We start from the raw sequence: 24,217 nt of genomic DNA on the forward strand, positions 1-24,217 counted from the left end.
ATTTGCTTTGCATATTTAAAACTGCAAAAAGAATTGTCTATAAACAGCCTGCCAATTTCTGTGCTTTTTAAGAATTCCACTATTGTCTGAAATTCATGTCCCTGCTTTTGCAGTGAAGGATTATCTTTTCCATACTGCTGTTAATACATTGTACTTGGCATGGAATGCATTCAGGAATACATTTTCATTATTGTTTAGAAGATAACATTTCAGAATTACTTTCATTAAAATTTCTTTTAAAATAGGTGTGCATAAGAAATAACTTCCCTTTCCTTTACTAGTCAGTTAAATTAACACTGTTACTTTCTCTGACATTTGTGGGTTCCTGATGAATGGAACACACACATACACACTGGAACAAACTTGTCTTTGGTGACTTTGGGTTTTGTAAACACTTTGTTATGTCGAGTAAGTATGGAGAGATTTTTTTTCCTCTAGAGTTCCTTTTAAAACATTTTTAGTATACTTATTCTTTTAGAATAGCTTTAGATTTAGAGAAAAATTGGACTAGTGGAGAGTGCTTACATACCTCACACCCAGTTTCCCTTATTGTTAACATCTTAACATTGCTGTGGTACATTTGTCACAGGTACTGAATCAATACTGAGGTATTACTGTAAACTAAAGTTCATGCTCTATTGAAATTCTTTAATTTTTATCAGATGTCCTTTTCCTGTTCCATGATGTAAGATATACATTGTATTTAGATGTTGTATCTCCTTATGACCCTCTAGATGAATTATTTCTCCAACTTTCCTTGTTTTTGTTGACTTTGAGATAGTTAAAACTATATTTTAAAATTAATTATTTAATGAAGAAAATGCCTTTAAAAATGTCTTTTTCTTTAAAGCTAATGTTTTTTCTTTCCAAAAGGGTGAGGCTGGGGAGTTAAATCAGCTTTTAAATACAGTTAAGTCAATGCAGGAGAAGACAATTACATTTCAACAGGAGAGAGATCAAGTCATGTTGGCCCTGAAACAGAAACAAATGGAAAACAGTGCCCTACAGAATGAGGTATACTTTCTCTTTAAAGACGTGAAAATGAGACAGTAAGTTTAATAACTATTAAATAAGACAAGTGGAATGACTATCAATTAAAGTGAATTCATCTCTGTTGATTTTTCTTAGTCTTCTCTGATATGCTATAGTAGGATTTTGATTTCTCAAGGATTTTGATTTCTCAGGTTGCAATTTTTCAAAAGTGAAAACCATGGCATATCTAGGACATAAGAAAAATTTCTCACCCCATAGGGTATGAAAAAGTGAGATTTACTAAAAAAGTATTGTCACAAAGAGCCCAGTCAGTACTTCTGTGTAATTCCATTTTCCATTGTAACCACAACAAATGTGATCTTAGAGAGTAAAGCTTCCAGATGAATATTCAAAATGATTTCAGGACACTTTTTTCCTGTCATAAATACATCTTGGCAATATGAGGCATTAGTATATAATTATTAAACTTCAATAGTGGAAAAAAAGGTTTGATAACAAAGCAGTTTGTGGGTGTGACAGGGGAGCATTATGTAGAAGAAAAATAAAGAAATGTCCTCTATGTAGGTTCAACACTTACATGACAAAGAATCACGGTTAAACCAGGAGCTCAATAGATTGCGCAGTCATCTTTTAGAATCGGAAGAGTCTCACACTCTGGAATTGTTGGCCGTGGAAGATAGAGAGACTAAACTGAGAAAGAAAGTCACGTTATTGGAGGAAAAGTTAGTCTCATCTTCTAATGCAATGGAAAATGCAAGGTAACTTTTCAATTTTTTTTCTTTTGCATTAACTTTAACTGTACACTTCTTAAGTATTAGAGACACAGTAAGCATTTTTCATATATTAATTCACTTTCATAAAATTCATTATTTCACTTTTACATATGAGGAAACTGTAGGTACAGAGATTTAAAAACTTGCCCAAAGTCAGGCATACAGTGTGTGAGGGCTCTCACACTCGGTTCTGTGACTCCTGCAGGTCTGGCATTCAAACTTTCTGCCTCTTAACTACCTAGATAATTGCCACGTGTTATTTTAGAAGAACAGTTCTGAAATTCTAACTAATTTAATTAGCTCTGTCCAGCTCCCAAAGAACTAATTTAATTTACATGATTTTATTTTTCATCAGATTATTGAAGGTTGAAGGTAGGTATGGCTATTAGAAGGGCAAGAGTATTGGAAGTAGCAAGGTGAAGACCTAGGTCACCAAGAAGAATTTCTTACCTTGTTAGAAATTCTGGGTCAAGGGCATTTAAAACTTTTGAGATTGTACTGAACTGCTTTACAGAAAAATCATGTCTGTTTATATTTCCCTTAGTGTGGTTTGTGCATCTTTTTACTATGTTTGATGCTGAGAGATAAAAGGAGATAGTAGATGTTACCTGTCTGCTAAAAGGTAATAGGTCAGAAGAGACAATCCTGAAGGGTGCACACCTTCCTCTACTTTACAGTACTTGAGAAGGTATTATTATGCCTTCTCACTTAGAAGGAAAGCCTATTTAATATGGACATTGAAACAATGAGTGGTCATTTGTGTTTGTGTCTTTCTTTGGCAGAAATGCTAAAATATCCTCAGCACATAACACGTTCTTGCGATTTTCAGGCCCTTGTCCAATAGTTTCTATTCTATGTCCCTTTCATTTACCATTCCTAATAACTTCCAGACTAACCTTTCTTAAGTAGGGCTATGATCTTGTATCTCCTTTTTTTCAAAAATGCCTGTACTTCCATGATTTGATCGCAGGCTATCAAATCAAATAAGGCTATCTCCTTAGCCTCATTTCATACTATCATCCACATCTAGCCAAACTGTATTACTCAGCTCCTCAAAGCTACTATTTTCCTAGTTCTTTTTCCTCTATTTTTTATTTCCATGTTCTTCTATGTGAAGAGTGGACCTGATCCCTAACAGATTTTCTGTGGATCTCACCTATTCTTCAAATTTCATTTTCTTCACAAAGGGTAGTTTACTTAGTACCCCACTTCTCATGTCCAAAAACAAACCCTGTTTTGATGTCTTTGTTTTGAACTTGGATAACACTTTTGAGTCTTTGTTAAGGCACCTTATATTTTACTTTAGGTTTTAAGTAATTGTTGACCTGTCTTATACTATCTGCTGCCCAATAAAATGTAAATTTGCTGGGGCACAGGAATTATGCTATTCATTTTGTACCCTTCCCATATCATATATTACGTGTAGTTCAATAGACATTCGATAAATATTCATTGTATGTGTAAATTGGATCTGTAGACCAGATCATGGTGTTTTGAGCCCTTACTTAACAAAGTAGCTCTTGGTATTTATTAACTTCTCTAGTTCTGTCAGAGCTCATTTTATTTTTACAATCACACTTTTTGATTTACTAACCAACAAAGTTGAATAAAGTTCAGGAATATTGGGGATAGCTTCAGGTCTCATCAATTTATAGCTCTTTCCACAAGAGGGTGCTATTGGGCAAAGTGTTTTCAAAGTGAGTTGATCTTAATGAGTTTTAATGGACTGCTCTTGAAGAATTTAACTGGATATTAAATGCCATGAAGACCACTGCAGTATTTTGAATGTGATCATTGTACATTAAGGACACACTCTAGTACTGTAAGCCTGCATAGGTGCTGTATAAATAAGTAAATCTCTTAAAAGAGCTCTGAATTCTTATTTGAGATGTTAGGGTTTATTTTATGTGATGTAGACAGAAATGAAGATGATGTAAAAGATAACTAGTAAGAGCAGCTTATCAGTGTGATGTCTTTGGAAAGTTGTAAGTTTGCCATGATTCCAAATGTCAAAATCAGGGAGGTGTCACAGTCTCCATTTATTAGGTTGGAAGCTGACAAAATGACTTTGAAAGGACCTTTATACAGCTTAAAATTTTATGATAAATTTTATCATAATGTTTAATGTTTTAGCCCAGAAACATGAAAATTTCAGGCTATTTGTAAATTTTTCTTTTGCTGCTGTTTCTTGTTTAGGCTAATTCATTTTTGAAAAACATTTTTATTAGCATATATTAGTTGTACAGGGGGTTCATTGTGACATTTACATATATGTTTACAATGTATTTTAATTAGATTCAGCCCCTCCATCCCTTATCCCTCTCCCTCATCCCTCCCCCTTTTTTTGGGCAGGGAGTACTGGGGCTTGAATTCAGGGACTCATGGTTGCTAGACAGGCCCTCTACCACCTGAGCCACTCTGCCAGTCTCCTCTACTTCATTCTTAGAACAATTTAAACAGGTTTCATTGTTCTGTTTTCATACACTTACACAAAGTGCTTTGACTATATTCACCCTCTCCTTTTAGACTAATTCTTAGTCTTTAAAAGGACAGCCATTTGTTCAAAGTCACTTTCACAGGGAGGATGATTGACTTAACAGAAATACAGAGAACAAAGATAAGAGGAAATCTTCAAGTTTCTTTGAAATCGAACTTGAATTTAATGCAATAAAATGTAGGGAAGGTCAAATTAATAAAGATAGAAAGTAGATGGTAGTTTCCAGGTGAAAGGGGAGGCATTATAGGTATGGAGTTTCCAGTTGGGAAGGTAAAAAAGCTCTAGAGATAGATGGATGGTAGTGATGATTGCATAACTGTACTTAGTGCCTCCCAACAGTGTACTTGAAAAGTGGTAAATTTTGAGTTCTATTTTACCATCGTAAAAGATTGTAGGGAAGATGTTTCTGTCATAAAGCATATCTAAATACTTTGAAATGTTACTTGAATTTAACAGAGTAAGATGTAGGGAAAGTGTTGTTTCTTGTTGAAATATCTAAATAGATAGAAGCAATTTGACCTTATTATTTTGCTTGAAGTCATCAAGCCAGTGTGCAGGTAGAGTCATTGCAAGAACAATTGAACATCATCTCCAAGCAAAGGGATGAAATTGCAGCGCAGCTTACTGTCTCTCAGGACCAAGTAAAGCAATATGCTCTGTCATTAACCAACCTGCAGATGGTTCTAGAGCACTTCCAGCAAGGTAAGTTGGATGTGTGATCTTTCAGTGGAGGAAAATTGCAGTTGTTGGTAATTTTGCCATATTCAAATGCTAATTTAGATTAGGCAAAGCAAATCTTTGAAGGGTTACTTGTTGTGGAGAGAAGGTAAGTAGCCCTCAACAAGTTAATTCAAACTCCTTTTATAAAAAAACAACTAGAGAATATAAAGTGCACTTAGTAACTTTTTAAAAATTTTAGTATCTTTTTTCTTTTTTTGGCAGTATGGGGGTTTGAACTCAGGACCTTATACTTGCTAAGCAGTTGCTCTACCACTTGAGCCATTCTACCAGCCCTTTTTTGTGTTGGGTATTTTTGAGATAGGGTCTCTCAAACTATTTGCCTGGGCTGGCTTTGAACGGCAATCCCTCCTGATCTCTGCCACCTGAGTAGCTAGGATTACACCCATGAGCCACCAGTGCCCAACAAGTTTTAGTATCTTAGGTGAACGTTAAGGAAATATAAGAGTAGCATGAAGAAGGGTGATCAAGTGATAAAAGGGAAATACAAAGAAGAGAAATACACACATGGGAAATATGGTTGGATTTTGAGATACTGTTTGGAGGTTGAACTCCCTTCAAAGTATTATTCATCAGTAATTACTGTCTTTTGCAATACTGTTCTTAGCTATTCTTCTGTGCTTTCAGGTAACTTCGTTTCTAGTCCAAGTGAAAAAATACATTCTTGGAGACACAGTAGCAGTGACCAGAGCAGTTTTACCCTAAAAATCAATTATGTCCTTCACATTTTACCTCCCATCCTTAGGTTTACCTACTTCAGTTCACCCACCCAGCCATTATTTATTTATTCATGCATTTAGTAATTATTGGCATTGAATTCACTGCTAGTTGAATAGTGGAGGGGAGGGATGAAGGAATGATTAGAGGATGTAAGGATAATGAAGTAATGCGTGGAGTTTATAGTTTTGTGCTTAAGCAACTGTAGTTAACTTTAAGTTTATACCTGGCATCCATTCAGCGTTGCTCATAGGCTGCAATCTTGAATTCTCTGTTATGTGCTGTACCACTTGAGCCATGCCCCAACCCTTTTTACTTTAGTTCTTTTTCAGTTTGATCTGGCTTTTTTTTTTTTTTTTTTTTTGGCCTGGGGCCAGTCTCAGGCCGTGGTCCTTCTACCTGTGCTTCGTACGTAACTGGAATAGCTGGGCTCATAGGCATCCAGGCTGCCATGCCCAGCTTATTGATTGAGATGGGGTAGGGCTGCGGTTTCCTAACTTTCTTGCCTGAGTAGTGGGATTACAGGGATGAGCCACTGCACCTGGCTTGAATTTTAAAAGTAAGAATTCTCTAGCTGGGCGCCAGTGGCTCATGCCTGTAATCCTAGCTACTTGGGAAGCTGAGATCTGGAGGAAATGTACTTTTTGTATTGAGAAGTTTGAACTGTTTTATTGAATTACTAGAATTTCCAGGAGTTTTAATTCCAGTTTTATTCATAGTTGTGAAATATTAATATAACTTTCTTTTTCTTAGAGGAAAAAGCTATGTATTCTGCTGAATTAGAAAAACAAAAACAGGTTATAGCCGAGTGGAAGAAAAAGGCAGAAAATCTGGAAGGAAAAGTATTATCATTGCAGGTAGGCCAAAATAACTTTCATGTAATTTTATCATTCATGATATAAGTACTTTTAGAATCTTTGTCTTGGAAATACTCTAAAGCACTAATTTAGTAAAAGTTGTTTAAGTGGCTACTCTGCATCCAGCCCTATGCAGGGCATAACACTAAACAAGATACTCATGATTCCCTCAAGTGACTTAAAGTTTAGACTAGACACGGGAATGTGAGGTGAAAGGATATTTAAATTTTTTTGACACGTGGATATTTTAGGGATCTCTGAAAAAAGAAAAATCAATCAACAATATTAACTTTATAATTTTCTCTTAAATATATTGGACACTATTTCATATAGATTCAAATAATGTGTAGTGTCCCATTTGATAGTATTCTTTTTTAGCATCATCCTTTTTTGTTTTTTCTTTATGGTGGTATTGGCATTTGAACTCAAGGCCTCCTGTCTGCTAGGTAGGCACTCTACCAACTCTACCACTTGAGCCATACCTCCAGCTCAGTAGCATCATCCTTTGGAAGAATTTTCTCATTATTAGTTGTTTGTTTGCTTTTGGTGGGACTGGGGTTTGAATTCATGGATTCATGCTTCAGACGTTCAACCATGAGCCACACTTCCTGTTCTGGAGAAACCTTCTTCTTAAGTCATTATTCAGACTCTGGCAATAGCCAATGTAAAGTAATAATATTCATTTACCTGAATTAGTGATGAATATGTTATTTATAAATGTTAATGTTCCAAGTAAGCAAATACATATTTTCTATAGCTTTAAAATTTTTAATTAAGTATTAGGTAGCTATAAGCCTTTAATATAGACATTAATATGTATAAAGTATAAGGATAGTAATAGAAAATAGCCACAACTCACTACCCAGTATAAGAAACAGAATGTCATCCTTTGAAATTCCCCATACATCCCTCCATATCTCATCTCCTTCCTACTACTTCATATATAAACCAGTATTTTTTTTTCTAGCAGCAAAAGACTTTTTAAAATTTATTATTATACTGAAAATACATTGTGGCATTTACAAAAGTTCTTACAGTGTATCATAGTTGAATTCACCATCTCCATCATTCTCCTTTATCCCGCATAAACCAGTATTTTAATTTACTTGCTCAATTTACTGATAAAGGCCATTTTAGAAATCTTTTGTACAAACAATGTGCTTATGTATTTTCCTACTTATATCTCTTGGGTACACACATATGAATTTCTTTCAGGTGTATATTTTGATTAGAATTTCTGAGTTGTATTTTATATATATATATATATATATATATATTATAGAGAGAGATACACAAACTTACATACATACATACACACACATATATGGACAATTTCAGTTTTATTGGAAGATATCAAATTGTTTTCTAGTGTGGTTGTGTTAATTTACTCCTATGACTAATGCATCAAAGAGTTCTTGCTGTACATCCTTGTCAACACTCCATGTTGTCAGGCTGAATTTTTGTTTCCTGCACTGGGGATTGAACCCAGGACCTCACTCATACTATCAAAGTGCTCTTACCATTTAAGTGTCATTCCCCACCCATCCACACACCAGCCCTTTTGTTTGTGAGATATAGTCTCCCTAACTTTTCCTGGACTGGCCTCAAACTCAAGATTCTCTTGCCTTGTGCTTCACCAGTAGCTAGTATTACACTTGTGTACCACCATGAAAAACTCAGACTTTTAAGGTTTTTGTCAAACAGGTAGGTGGGAAGGTTTATCAGTCTCTTTTTTGCTGCTGTTTCAGAATTCTACCAAACAGCTAATGTGTAATGAAATTCACTGGCTTATGGTTCTGGGTGCTGAGAAGTCCATGATTAAGAGACCAGTGTTTGACTAGGGCCTACTCTCTGGCAGAAGGGCAGAGAGAGGACAGCAAGAGGGGGCTGAATTTGGCCTTTTTTTTTTTTTTTGGTGCTGGAGTTTGAACTCAGGACTTCAAGCTTGCTAGGCAGGCATTCTACCACTTAAGCCACTGTACTATCCCTGTTTTTATGTTCGGTGTTTTTTGAGATGGGTCTCACAGACTATTTGCCTGGGCTGGCTTCGAACTATGATCCTCCTGATCTCTGCCTCCTGAGTAGCTAGAATTACAGGTGTGAGCCACCACTGTCTGGCTGAATTTGGCCTTTTATAAGGAACCCATTCCTAAGAGCAATGTTCCCACCACCCAAATACCTACCATTAGGCCCCACCCTCTAACACCAACATACTGGCACTCAAGTTTCCAACACCTAAACTTTGAGGAATACATTCAAACAATAGCAGAAGAACTATCTTCTTTCAGTTTACTTTGCATTTTCCTGATTACTAATAAGATCAAGCATCTTTTAATTTGTTTATTGACAAATTACTCCTCAAAGTTCGTTAATATGCTACCAGACACGTGGCTCAAGTGGTAGAACACCTGCCCAGCAAGCAGGAGGCCCCAAGTTCAAATCCCAGTACCACCAAAAAAAAAAAAGTTCATTAATACATTTTATTCAATAATTTTATTTGTGTTCAGTGGTGTCAGAGCACCCTCTCTGTGAAACTGCTAGTATGATGAAAGTCCAGATCTTTTTTGACTAGTTTTTTTTTAATTTAAAATATAATACATATTTTTAAAAGAACAGAAGAAACTAAGAGGGAATTAACTGAAACTAGTGAAACAAAAAACAAACAAATGGTAGAAAAAAGTAACAACATACAAACACTGATATTCACAAAAGCCTTAGTGAAGTTTTAATCTTATGAAATTATTAATTTCATAATTATAAATACTGTAAGGTTTTTAAAAAATCATTTGCAAATTTTACACCAAACTTAGTTTTGTGAATTTGGAATAATAAATTTTCAGTTTTTGGTTTCAGTTCCTCTGTGTATCAGTCAGACTTCAACAGAAATTGTGTGTGTGTGTGTGTGTGTGTGTGTTTGTGTGTGTGTAACATACATGGACACACACACGTAGTTTATTACAAGGAATTGGCTACATGATTGTAGGCTGACTTAGCAAGTCTGACATTTTGTAGGGTTGGCAGTCAAATGGGAAGACCACATCAAAGGCTGACTGGAACTCATAATCATGGGCCAGAGCTGTTGTCCACAGGCAGCGAGGAAAGTTCACAGCAGGGTAGAACTCCATGGGCATGGGCAAGAGGCAAAACCTGCTGTCTTTTTTTGGGAAGCCTAATCCCTGCTTTTAAGAAGTTCCAGTTGGTCCAGTCAGACTCACCAGATTATCCAGGAAAACATGCCTTTCTTATACTCAGCTGATTAAGGGCTTTGAGTACACTTACAAAATACCTTCACGGCAACATCTAGATTATGTTTGATTGAATAACTGGGGACTGTGGCCTATCCAAGATAACACATCAGAAAACTATCACTCTGAAAATTTGTCCTGAATTTTATGGGTTTTTGTTTGTTTTGCAGAACTGGTGTTTGAACTCAGGGCCTCATGCTTGCTAGGCAGAACTCTTATCACCTGAGACACTCCACTAACCCCTGAAATTTATATGGGTAAAATCTCTAGAACAGCCAAGAAAATTATGAGAAAGATAAACAGTGAGAAAGGAATTTGCCTATCAAACAGCAAAGTGGAGCCATAAACTAATAGAATATTGACTAGGTTGGTAGAACAGGAAAAGAATCCAGAAATAGGGCTCAGGATATATTTGAGAATTTAAACCTTGAACTAAACTAGTTTTAACTTAATGAGAAAAAGACAGATTTTTCTAATAAATGTTGACAAACTGTCCATAAAGTAGAAAATAAAATTGGACGCCATCATATACCATATACAAAAGTAGATTGATTCCAGTTGTATTAAAGCAAGGATTCTCCACTGGGAACAGTATTGGATATTCAGAAGGTATTTTTGATTGTTATAGTGACTGGGAAACTTCTAAATTGTCAAAAACACTCCCACTGAGAAGCATTATATTAAAGATTTAAATATAAAAGGGCTAGAGGTGTGGTTCAAGTGATAGAGCACTTGACTAGCAAGTGTAGCACCCTGAGTTCAACTCCCAGTACCGCCAAAAAAAATTAAAAAGATTTAAACAAAACACAAAATGTCTTGCAATAAAATCTAGGAGAATTCATGTACAGTGTAGAGGCAAAGGGACTCTTAACTAAGATTAAACTCAAGTTATAAAAACAAAGTAGGACACATTTGACTGTATATCATTCAAAATGTTCAAATGGAAAGATAATGTAGTCAGTAGACAAATGGCAGATCTTGATAACAGTTATTTAGCACAGATGACAGAGGGTGCTAATGTACAAAGGACTCTTACAAATTGCCAAGGGAGAACACTCAGTAAAAACACACAATCTGCAAAGAGGTTTTAACACAGGAGCAGATCCAGCTCTCCTATATCAGAACAAAACTCTCATGTGCAATAGTAGTCAGAGAAATAAAATTATAAGTAAGAAAGTCCTAATGATACATTATATGTGTTAGATTTGCAAAAATTAAAAAGAGCAAGAACATTTGTTGCTATATTTCTTAATTTTTTGTATCTTTTTAGTTTTGGGTCTGTTGTTACTTTTTTCACTTTCCTCAAGTGTCTTTTAGTAGCATCTTCTCTTTTTTAGTTTTTCTAAAAAAGACAATGCTTATTTTGAAAGGGTATGGCTTCTTTCTTTTATACTTTTTAGTTAACATGAACTTGCCCAGATCATCAACTGAGCTGTAAGGGTTTGATTCTAACATGTTTTCTAGCCCATAGATTGTAGAACAGTTTTTGCATACTGCTTTTTAATAAACTTCCCTCCCTCAGGAACGTTTGGATGAAGCAAATGCTGCATTAGATTCAGCATCAAGACTTACAGAACAGTTAGATCTAAAGGAAGAACAGATTGAAGAACTTAGAAAACAAAGTAGGTTTTTTCCTTTTCATTTGTCTCCTTTGTTTCCAGTACTTGTGTTGAATCAAATATATTCTTCCACCAATGCATTGGCATTTATGAGAGACCCACTATTATTGCTGGGTAACTTCTATTTCTATCTCCCATGGCTGATTTGCATTCATTTGCATCTAATTCTAGTGAAATTAGTCGTTCTAACAGCCTTGCTGTCCACTTAGTTCTCCTGGATGTTGAGACATTGCCATCTTTGTTGATTATCACCCGGTTAATCATCACATGGGGTGGGGGATGGGGGTGTGACTTATCCAACTTTTATGTTTATGACTTTGCCCTGATCAGTTCATGTGAGTCTGAACCCATCTAATCTGTTAGACAAGGCAATATTCTCAAGTAAAAGACTTAACTTTTTGTAAAATTAATATCTAGGTGTAACTAACTAGATTTCCATGATTGCAGATGGGGCTTTACACACATTTTGTTTTGTTTTGCTTTGCATGCTTGTAAGGTAACTCATAAGTCCTGTCTATTCCCTAGAGTAAGTCCTGTATTTAAAATTACCAATTGACCCTCAACTGATAACAATTGAAACACTCAGTTGTTGGTGGTTCATAGTGTTTTGTTGAACCCAACAACTGAGCACAATGTCATGTCCTCATTTAATCTCTGACTGAGTAGTAACCAGGAAATTTGAATCTATTCTAGGGCTGCATTTAGTAGATAATGATTAAAGGTGATATAATAGAGCCTGGAAATGCATCAACTTTATGGGTCTAACAGGGCACACAGTTAAGGAATTAAGAAGGGCATCTCATTTACCAGAAATTAAAAATAGGTTAAAGTACAAGGAGGTGGAACAGCACAGATAGTGTCAAAACAGTATCAATGACTTGAACAGTAAGGATGCAAGCAGGCAAGAACCACTAAAGCATGGATAGCAAACGACACATGTAAGTAACTTGTCCTAAATCCAGTGGAAGACAGAAAATGGGAGATTCCTAGGAATACAAAAGCCAGAAAACAAAATAATAAGGTAGTTGTAAGGAGGCTGGCTTCAGAATAATTTGATTCTGAGGCAAGCTACTTCCCAACTTGAGAGCCCTCTACTTGGTAAAAATTGGCCAAGCCTAGGAAATAGTGGAGGACCTGGAAATGAGCAGCAAAGAAACAATATATACTGAGTATATATTTTGCGTAGTTGACATGATGTAGACTGTATTATTTATCATTTGCCATTCGCAAACAGTCCAAAAGTAAATGGTATTCCATTTTGTAGGCTAAAGGAACTGAGATTTGAACTCTAATCTCTCTATCCGTAAGCAGAGTTCATGATCTTTGCACTTTATTGTACTCATGTCAAGAATTTCAGTAGTCTGACTTGTCGTTTGCTCTGGATAGCTCCATCTCCTCTGAAGATGTGGTGTCCTCTACACTGTGCCTTCACTGTTAAAATGGCTGTCTTAGCCAGAGGCAGCATTTATTGGGAAAACAATCTAGTTAGATGGCAGGCCAGTGAAACTACAGCATTATTTGGAAGATATATGGCAAACCAGAGGGGATACACCAAGCACCTAAAGGGTTAACTAAAGATTTCATATGTTAGAGTTGGGCTAGACTGATGGGAGGTAAAGAGGTGATTTCTGAACCAATTCATTGGTCTGCAACAATTCAGTACTATATGTCATGCTATGGTAATATCTAAGGCCACATCTCCTTTTAGACATCTACCTGAGTCATTCCTAGCTGATGATGGTAAGACAAAAAAAGATCCTTTAACTTATTGTATAAAAACTGGTCACAGTCCTTTGCAGTATTTGGTATTTGTTCAGGCACCCATTTAAACTCCCAATGGTAGAATATATTTTTAGATTTTCTTGATTAAATTTGCTAAGATAGGTAGCCATGGTTCCTATTCATATAAAAAGTATAGTTAAAACTCTTCATCAATGTATAGGAATTTTGGGCTTATTTAATGGAATCAGTATTAGCTACAGAGAAACCTCTGCCTAATTAGGCTTGTATAAGTCATATTTGGAAATAATAAGTTGTATTTGGAAAGGCAGGCAAGGTGCTAGTAAGTGTGGCATGGACAGGAAGGGGAGGAGTACAAAGACAGTTGATTCTGTTATGTCTTTAAATTATTCTTGGCCTTTATAACTTGTCTTAACAATCTCTTTTCTTATATTACCTACGTGGTTAATACCACTTTTAAATCTCTAAACATAAATGTGATTTTATTTTCTCAAAGCTGCACTCTTGATGATGTAAATAAACCATTGATTGGCTTATTCCTTTTAAAAAGCATCACTGTATATTTTCCTTCATAAGTTACTAAGTACTTTAAATGCTGATTGATGTTGTACTACTGTACTTTATTTTTAACACAAATGTTGGCCAGACAGCAAAATTTTTTGCCAGGAGAAACAATTTTTAAAAAGACAGATTGGTTTTTGTTGAGACAAAGTACACAGTGACTTGAATTGTAGAGGCAAAGTATTGTTTTATTTCTGTGCATCTGAAGACTAATGATTAGTTGATATGTAGTTTCAACATTTAAACAATATTAGGAAACTCATTTTAAAAGTGATACCATATTCAAAATGGTTGATTACATCATTGCTCCCAGAGATAAGATGATTCAGTCTGGTCAAACATGACAAGAGAGCTGTTGCATATTGAAACAGTCCAGTGTGGATGATTTCAATCCCTCTGAAAGTATATAATTGTTAATGTTATGTATGTGCAGCTGTGGTTGTGAATTGAATGTACAGGCCTTGTTTGAAAAACATGAAGATAAATGCCTTACTGCTCATTAAGTACTTAATGGAAACCAACTGGATGGCTTCATGTTGGGTGCTATGTGGAGTGCTAGATAGGATCCCTTTTTCATGGAGCTGAAGAAATGACATATAGCATAGATAGGCCATAAGTTAGTCACTGAAGACAGTAGTCATCAGACTGCACATTTAGTTCCATTAAGGGTCAGGCCGCATTCCATTCCGCATTCAGGAAAGGAACTTGAGGAAAGCCTTAAATCACTAGTGAGATTTTAACCTACAAAGAGTAAGAACTGTTTAAAACTAAGTCACACTCTTCACCCCCAGTAACAAAAGAAACCCTAAGATCCTAGGTACCGTATTTTACTAGGTAAAGTTGACTGGCAGAAGGATTATTTTTATCCTTCCTTCTAGAAATTATTCTCTCAACATTTCACCTGAAAGTTTTCTTTTTCAGTACAATTCCAAAGACTTACTTCATATATCATCATATATTTTTTCTTTCAAGCTCAATATGGTATTTTCTGAAGCAGATTGGACAGTGTCTTTCTTTATTCTGAGTTGATTAGAGTACAGAATTTCCATGGAATTGTTATTGATGAGAAAATATTTGCCTATGTAAGCCTAGACTGTAGCAGAACCATTAAAAGATATGTTGTCTTGCTATATATATGGACATTTTCCTTCTTTCACTTGTTGGTTTCTCCCATCATCCTTGAGATAAAATTCCTGCTTAAGTGAAAATAATTGGACCAGTTGAAACAGAAAGCACAAGATAGTTATTTTAATAACTGGTATTCAAGAGTAGTGAATTTTATTGTATGCAAAGAAAAGTTAGCTTTTATAGCAATAAAATTTATTTCTAGCATTGGAAAAAAATTGAAATATTTTATTATTTACTTATTTATTTAACTGACAGGCAGTGCTTGTGTATATTTATGGGGTACAGTGTGCTGGGGTTTTTTTTTGGGTGGGGGGAGTTAACCATACTAGGGTTTGAACTCAGAGCCTCACACTTGCTAGGCAAGCACTCTACCACTTGAGCCACACCCCAGCCCAGAAAAATCTTTTGATCTGCCACTTAACACCTGTATCTTCACTGTTTTTTTCAGTGCTAGGGATCAAATCCTGGGCCTTGCACATGCTATGCAAGTGTTCTACCACTGAGCTCCACCTTATACTGTATCTTGAAGGACTCTATAACTGATTTTTTTTAAAAGAAAGTTTAGTGACTACTTTTTAAAAAATGTTCTGTGAATTGAAAATGGAAAATTTCCTTAGAATATTTTTAAAAGAAAATGTAGAAAAATGCATAAAATGAGTTCCAGTAAAACTTACTGTAATATGAAGCATAAAAACATGTTTTAAGACTACAAATATAAAAGAAACTTAAAGGTTTTTCATGGAACTACCTTTATGGTGCTGGATGATTAAGTTTTTATTTTAAATAAAGAAATTCCGTCTTCCAGGACATGATTCGTACAAGAAAACATATAATGTCCTGTTGAACACAAGCCAAATACATTCCCAGACGCTTTGTTACCCAAACCTTTTGAGGGATTTCTTTATAGATGTTTTTGGCAGAAGTGGTGATTGTAGAGGAAACATGTAAGAAGTACCAGATGCGGTTTTCTGAATTGCCTTAAATGGTTAAAATGATATTTGTGATGATATAAACATCTGGGTATACCAGACTGCAACATTTGAATTAAGAAAATAATGTATATTAGATGAATAATTAAGCTATTTTCAACTTAATACTTGCATTTTTAAATGTGTTTGATTAATGTTAATATCTAAACTGAACAGTGTTTCAGAAATGGCATAGTTCCTTGGGGACAAGAGGGGTGGCTCAAGTAGTAGAGCACCTGCCTAAGCAAGTACGAGGCTCTTGAGTTCAAAAGCCCCCACCACCAAAAAATAAAAAATTCCTATAAATATAAAGGAAAAGTAAGTTATGTACTGATCAGAATGTTTTGAGTTAACGTTTTGTGTATTTTCCCCCCTTTCTTTAGGTATGGATGAGTACATTAGAACATAATTGATTCTTCCTTTTTTTTTGGTAGTAATGTTGGAGTTTTTAACTCAGGGCCTCACACTTGTTAGGCAGGGACTCTACCCCTTAAGCTGTGCTCCAGTCCTTTTTGCCTTAATTATTTTTTAAGTAAGTTCCCACATTTTTGCACTGGGCAGGCCTCAGACTACAGTTCTCCTACCTACGGCCTCCTGTGTAGCTGGTACTGCAGATCCCCATAAGGTGCACCACACTGCCTAGCTTATAGATTGAGATGGAATTCTCACTCACTTTTTCCCATGCTGCCCTTGAACTGAGATCCTCCCAATCTCCACCTCCTAAGTAGCTGGAATTACTGGTGTGGCTGCCACCCCCAGCCTAGAACGTAATTGATTCTTTGTATCCTTCTCAGAGAAAATCAATCATTTGATTTACCAAATATTTATTGTTTATCTGCTATATACCAAACACTATCAGAAACGCTAGAGATAGAAAGATGGGATGAAGGTCTTATCTTCAGGGGATTTATAGTCAGGTAGGAAAGATAAAGGGCATGTAACAAATTGTTCTGAAAGGAAAGAGCTATCTATTCTTGTTTTCTTGCTGTGCTGGGGATTGAACCCAGGGCTTTACACATGCTAGGCGAGCACTCTGCCACTGAGTTATATCCCCAGCCCAACTGCTATCCATTCTACTGTGTGGTGGTGGTATAGAAGAGTAGGAAAAGTTAATGAAGGGTTTACGTGATCTCAAGTGATAAATAGGTACAGCTAAGTGGACAGGTAGTTTGGAAAAGCATTCTAGACAGAAGAAGGAATTCATATGACACAAGGTGGCATAATCCAAAAATTTTAGTAATCTGAAGATCTAGTTGACTGATAAGCAAAGGGCAGGGTGCATGTGGACATGTGGGGGTGGGTAATGTGTTGGTGTGGAGGGCTGGAAGATAGAGGTGGAAGTGAGTTTCTGTGTGGAGAAATGAAACTCTCAAGCATGTATCACAAACAGATTGTAAACAGGGCCAGAATGATAATATAAAAGAGCAAAGGCTATGGTGAAGACTGGTGAATCAAAGAGCGTTTTCTTCCTGGTGTGGTAAGATTCTCATTCAGCTCCACCCAGCTGTTGCTGCACAGGCATGTGGCCCTGATGTTACTAAAAATTACTTTTAGAGACAATGTAATTTTTTTTTAAAAAACCTCATGTGGACTAAACAAAACGCTCCTTGGAGCTGATGTGGTCCATACTGATTTGTGCTAGGGAGCTGTCAGTTGAGATTCAGGCTGCATGCAGTTTAGGAAGCCTTTTGTCACTAATATATTGTTTAGTGATGATGATCCTAACTAGATGGACACATTATTACAATGAGTTTGCTTGTCACTGATGAAATTGCAGTCCTTCCTTTTGCGATATGGCTGGTCTGTGCAAACCTTTTAAAATTAACTACCGTATGACTTGACTCATAATATCCACTTACCTAAAAAAAGCTTTTCTGTTTCCGTGTGGACGTATACAGTACAAATTATCTAAATTTATGATACACGTGAAGAGAGGAGAATGAAGAGGGAAAATAAATTCAATTTGGTTACATTAAAATATTTATATAAATGTCTTTCAAACACACATAGTAATTGCAATTAACTATAAATATTGCAATAGTTGTCAACCTGTTTTTTTTTAAATCACAGATTATGATCTACTGGAGTTCATATTAATGAGTTTGTACTGTATTAATAAAATTCTTTTCTTTTGAGTTCATTGCCAGGAAGCAGAATTTTAAAAGGAACTTTTCACTCAGCAGTTAATAATTATGCTTATGGGACAAGAATGCATTCACCATGTACTCCAGATCTTAAAATTCTGTGTCCGATAGGGTCAAAAAAATTCTTTATAAAAAACATGAGAATGTCAAATTATAAATAGAAGTATTTTTAAAAAATATTATTTGGTGTTGAAAGTGTTCTAAAAATTATGTTAGGTTTAATATTGTATTAGGCTTAAGTTTTTTATTATTAATATATTATATTGTACACGGGGGTACATTGTGACATTCACATAAGTGTTTACAATATATCTTAATTAGATTTACCCCCTCCTTTCTCTTTTGTCCCATTTTTCCCTACTTCTTAGAGCAATTTCAGTAGGTTTCATTGTTCTCTTTTCATACATAAGTACAAAATATATCCACCATATTTACCTCCTTCACCCTTTCCTTTTGTCCCTCCCCACTGATACCTGCTCCCCAGACAAGACCTGTTTTACCTTCCGGTCCTCTATTTACTAAAAAAGAACAGTTTTGTTAGTTTATGGTAGTTATTGGGGGGGTTTGTTGTGACATTTTCATATGTACATGTATTATACCCTGAGTTGGTTCATCCCCTCCATTATTCTCCCTCCTCCCCCATTCCCCTTAAAGTTATTTTTAAGGTTACTAATACAGTTAGGACCCCAGACCTAATTTATTTACATTTATACATACAAATGAAATCATCCTTCTAACATGTTTTTCTTTCTTGTATTTATTCTTTTGAATTGATTCTTAAAGATGAGAAAGAAATACGTAAAATGGAGAGGGAAAAACTCAGTATTAACCAAAGTGATAAGTATGATTGTTATTGATTAGGGCAAAATTGAACATGTGAACTCCTTGTTAATTTATGAAACTGGATGAATGAATACTCATGGTTTACTTAGCACTTTACTGTTTAGAAAAACCACATTTGATCTCCAGTTGATTCTTTCAAAATCTTTTGAGATAGCATGCTCATTTTACAAAATAGGCAACAAAATCTGGCCCTGGTTAGGACCATGGTTCATATCCAGGTCTTGTGACACTCAGGGTTTAGGTGGGCTTCGGCTCTTTTTTTCCTCAGTCAAGTGAGTGGGTCTTAACTATATGAGCTTAGTCTTGAAATATCCAGCTATCCAAACAAGGAATATGATTCATTTTAAGATGTTCGCTGAAGACAGAATTATAGTGCGCGGTGTGTGTGTGTGTGTGTGTGTGTGTGTGTGTGTGTGTGTGTGTGTGTGTGTGTGTGTGTTCAAGTTTTTGATGATTCTGGGGTTTGAGCTCAGGGTCTCATACTTGCTAGGCAGGCTCTCTAAAATTTGAGCTACTCCACTAGCCCTGTTTTTGTGAGTGGTTTTTTTCCAGGTGGGGTCTTGAAAACTTAGAATTATAGGCATGAGCCACGGGTGCCTGGCCTAGTGCAGTGTTATTAGTCACAAATCAAATGTAAAATTTTGATGTGCTGACTTGTTGCAGTTGGTTACTTTTTGTATTCAATTTTGATTTTAGATGAAATGGTGAAGACCATGGTGCCATCTCTGGGTGTTTCAGAAAAGCTCTGCTTTGTGAGCTTTACTGTGTCATGCACTCAGCCACTCTTTCCCCAGACTGGACTCAATCTCAGCTGCTTTATTGCTCAACTTTAAAGTGCTCCTCCCCCACCCCATACAACTTCTAAAGAATTATTTTAGCATGTGAGATTATTCACAGGAATATTGTATTTGGCTTAAAACCCATTTCTGAATGACCATATTTTGCTTGCCCATATAAATATAGTTCTGATTTCAAATTGTGGTTTGAGTTACTCTTCAGTTTTTGTAGAGAAATATTCAGAATCTGATGGGAGGGAAACAATAAGTGTTCCTGGAGAAAAAAGAGGAATCCATAGAGACCTTTGAAATGGGTGTTTGAATTTACTTTTTTTTCTAACCTCTCATACATGTTTCTTCTAGTCCTTTGCCCTAAATTCTGGGGTTAGGTTTTGGTTGGTTTTTTTTTTTTTTCCTTCCTGACTCAAATATCAAAATACATTTAAATTACTGCTTGAATTTGCATTCTATATCGCATTAGCTCGGGGACTAAGTATGTATTATACTAGTGACTTTAAGAAATTTTAATATTATCATTTTGGCCTTAAAGATTGGCTTTCTAGCTTATTTTACTAAAATTATTTATATCAGACTCTATTCTTTGCTTTATGAATTTTTACTCTGAATGCATTTATCATTTTGTTTTGTTTGAGATGGAATCTTACTCTGTTGCCCAGGCATCAAACTCCTGGACTCAGGTGATCCTCCTGCCTCAGTCTCCTGAATAGCTAGGACTATAGGTGTGTACCACAGCACCCAGCTCATCTTTTTGACTTTGTGTATAAGCAACCATATAATGTACTTTTATATCTGGATTATGCTCTAAGAAAGTACTGTCCAATAGAGATACCCTATGAGCTACATGTATTTTTATTATTATTAGTTTTGAGGCAGAGTCTCACTATGTATTCCAGACTGGAATTTAAATCCTGATCTTTCTGCCTCAGCCTCCTGAATACTGGGACTACAGGCATGTACTACCACACCCAGCATAATTTTTAATTTTTTGTGGTCACATTAAAAAGGTACAGATAAATTAATTTTGATAGTGTATTTTATGTAACCCAGTGTATACAAATTATTAACATTCAGCATAAAAATGATTAATTATGGAGGCTAGTAGGCAGGAGAGGGGAAATGTCAGAAAGGTGAGGAGGAGGTAGAGTGGAAAAGTTTGACCTGTTTCTCTGCTATCTTTCTATAGCTTTTGGGGGAGGAGCAGGTAAGGATGGAAGACAAGATTGTGCCCATCTTTACTCTGGCTACTTTCACTTGTGATGAGTGAGATGATTAAGTCAGAACAGTGACAAGAGCTTAGCTTGCTTTTGTGCTGTTCTTCCTCTGAATAGTTAAGAGTTTTCACATTCAGAATGTAGTACTAGCAAAAGGCCCAAAGAGCAACCAAGTGCCCATAGTGTGCATACCACAGCATGTGTACGCACATAAAGAATCTAAGATAGAAAAGACTTGTACTGATTCATACTTTAATAATTGTCCTGTTCTCCCTTTCCCTCTTGCTCCCTCTCCCCTCCCTCCCTCTCTCCTTTCCTCCTTCCCTCCCTCCTTTCTCCTTCCTCTCTCTCTCCCCCTTCCCCTTTTATGTTCAAGTTTAAATTCCTTACTGGAAAGACAGGAAAGGAAAACTTTGTAGTAGATTTTCCAAACACAAACCTTGCTTTTATAATATGGTTATAGCAACCATCTCTATTTTGGTAAAGTTCACCTATTATGAGTAACATTCTGCAATTTAAAATTTTGCAATTTAGGAAGACACAGGCCATTGCAAATTATTAAGCTAGATATTTTATATTTGCATTTAGTACTGTAAATCAGAATTTTAGGCATTATGCAGAACAAAATGAAACACAGACCTAATCTGTAAGACTTGGATAAAATTTTTTTGAGGAAGTAAGTTGGAAACTGCAATGTGAAGGGTAAGAGGCAGTTGGCAGTACTAATGGAGAAGCGCTTTCCCTGCAGGAGGAAAAAACTCATACAGAATTCCTGCAATGGGAATGAGAGTCCAGAAGTATACCATACACTGATGGTTAATTGATGTGTGAAAGGTGTGCCAAAAGAATAGTTCTTTCACCAAACAGTGCTGAAAGAACTGGATGTCCCCATGCAAAATAACAAAACTGGACACTTACCCTCATACCATGCACAAAAATGAACTTGGTACAGATCGTGAACTTCATTTTACAGCAAAAACCATCACATTCTTAAAAGAAGACATAGAAGTAAATCTTCATGATACTGGGTTAGATAAAGTATCATAGATACAGGCAACAAGAGAGAAAACAAATGTGGACTTTACCATAATTCACATCTTTGTGTTTCAAAGGAAAGCATCAAGAAAGAGAAATGAAAACCCATGGAATGGGAAAGAATGTTTGCAAGTCATGTATCTGAAGTTACCCAGCTACTACTAGTCAAAGAAAGGGTAGATTTGTGGGAAGGTGTCAAAAACTAGTGTTTGGATGTGTTTCCTCATTTGAAAAGTAGCAGTCTGTTACAACATGGTCTCCATTTCATTAAGAATGAAAACTTACAGTCTCCCTTACAATTAGTAAATACTTCTTTCAGCTCAGAGTATTTACCTTTGAGGTAACAGGTGTAAACTCCATGTTCGACTGAGTGTTCCTTGGTCCAGGATCCTCAGGTCTGTGTCTGAACAGGGAATCTCCTGTTGTAATTTGGGACTTTGCCTTTAAACGTCTCAAATCCCAACTATCCCAACAAGGTTTTACGGATTTTGCTTACTTTTTAAATAGAAACTTAAAAATAGTCTAAACATCCTTCTAAATGAGTCATAAGCTGTTGTAACATGATTAGTATGTTAGCTCCCAAGATCTATCTGAATTGTATTTTGCAATTTCCTTACCCCAGAATACTTTGCCCTATCAGCTGTGTCTTGAGTTGTGGTCTTAGTTATGTTAAGATACTTTTTTTTTCTTAGCCAGCTCTCCAAAACCAGAGTCCAGCCAGGAAAATAGAAAAAGGAAAATTTAAAGTTGTCCTTTCCATTTCCTCCCACTAAATAAAAGTTGCTCTGGAAATGTTTCATGCAAGGAACTAGGGTGAGAGTCTGTTCTTTTGCTATTAAGTTACTAATGGGGATGGAAACTTGGTGATTTTTCTAAAATTTTTCTATTGGAGTAAACCAGGTGGAATAATGCATACTCTGGCTTCTAGGTAATTTCTGTACCAGAGAGCCTAGTTTTACCTGACTCAAAGAGGAGATGGAAGTAATTGAATATTCCCAATTAGAATAGGGCATACATTCAGAGTTCATGGTAAAGATCTCGTAAGTCTCATATATTCATCCAGACTATTTTAATCAGTTAATGGCTGTCTTTATTCACATATTTTTAAAACAGGTGAGCTCCGACAAGAAATGTTGGATGATACACAAAAGAAATTGATGACTTTAGTAAACAGCACAGAAGGAAAAGTGGACAAGTATGCTTTTGCCTTTTAACTTTTTGTAATATCTTACAAAGATTGCTTTCACAGTAGAACACTTTTTACATATAGAAGTTTATATGTTTTAAGAAGCCTTTTCTTTTTCTTACGTAGTGAGGAGATGTGTGGGTAATTTTAATGAAGGTCCGTAGAAAAACTTTTTTTTTTTAAGAATATTTTCCCCAACTCATTCTTTTTCATAAAACCATATGGATGAGTTAAAACATCAACCCAACATGAAGTACTTAGAAAATAGAAAGGTTATTTTTACTATTTTTTCTCCCTTTACTATCCGTAACATAACTTGTTCAAATGTATTAGGTCTGAAACCTACATATATGTGCAATAATATCTCATTTAATATTTTTAAGCATTTGGTATTATTAGCAAATTTTTAATAAATGCAAATGGGGAAAATACAACGGGTAAGTCAAGAATAATCACCATTTAGGTGTCTGCAACTAGGGGCGCATTAGCCCCATCAAGCACTGAGAATTACTAATGAGGGACCTCCTCAGTCGGTGACTGGGATGAAGAAAATGAGTGCCTAAGGAGTGATGTCTGAAACAGTACACATTATGAGTTACTGGAAACATTCTTAATTAGATTTGTCAAGATTTTTTAAAAAACCACTTTAAAATGTTTTGTTTTCCAGTCTTTTTTTGTAATTAAATAGTTTATTGAAGTATAATTAAATGTTTATATGTCTAGTGTTTGGGAATCTGCCATGTTGAGTTGGCTTTAGCTGTTTCTACCTTCCTTTTCACAGAGTCCTCATGAGAAACCTTTTCATCGGTCATTTCCACACACCAAAAAATAAGCGACATGAAGTGTTACGTTTAATAGGAAGCATCCTTGGTATTAAGAAGGAGGAGATGGAGCAGGTAAGTAAACAGCAACAGCTACTGTGAATACTTTGTGTGTGTACTTATTTATGGCACTGGAGATCAAACCCAGAGCCTTGTGTACTACTCTACCACTGAGCTACATCCTAACCCCATTCTGAACATAGTTACAACATGGGGACATCATGGAAAATTGTTCTATTTACTGTATATAACTTTTACTTAATGTGATTTTCTCAGTTATGTAGAAATAAGGTCATTTCATTCTACATTGAATAGAAAGATTGGTTCAATTTGTGTAATATTAG

At 35.7% G+C, this 24,217-nt stretch overlaps 1 protein-coding gene across 2 annotated transcripts in view; it reads left to right on the forward strand.

Moving 5' to 3' along the window:
- The window catches only part of Trip11 (thyroid hormone receptor interactor 11), a 72,612-nt gene that overhangs the window by 41,199 nt on the left and 7,196 nt on the right, over positions 1 to 24,217 (forward strand). The window contains exons 12-18 of one of the 2 annotated variants that reach the window (XM_074067296.1): positions 874 to 1,014; positions 1,558 to 1,751; positions 4,802 to 4,965; positions 6,472 to 6,575; positions 11,343 to 11,442; positions 22,980 to 23,061; positions 23,834 to 23,948. In XM_074067296.1, coding sequence (XP_073923397.1) covers positions 874 to 1,014; positions 1,558 to 1,751; positions 4,802 to 4,965; positions 6,472 to 6,575; positions 11,343 to 11,442; positions 22,980 to 23,061; positions 23,834 to 23,948 — 900 coding nt within the window. The remainder of the gene's footprint in view (positions 1 to 873; positions 1,015 to 1,557; positions 1,752 to 4,801; positions 4,966 to 6,471; positions 6,576 to 11,342; positions 11,443 to 22,979; positions 23,062 to 23,833; positions 23,949 to 24,217) is intronic. The other variant, XR_012446055.1, reaches the window with a different exon arrangement.

This window comes from Castor canadensis, chromosome 3 (assembly GCF_047511655.1).
Source record: "Castor canadensis chromosome 3, mCasCan1.hap1v2, whole genome shotgun sequence".
Classification (NCBI taxonomy): domain Eukaryota; kingdom Metazoa; phylum Chordata; class Mammalia; order Rodentia; family Castoridae; genus Castor; species Castor canadensis.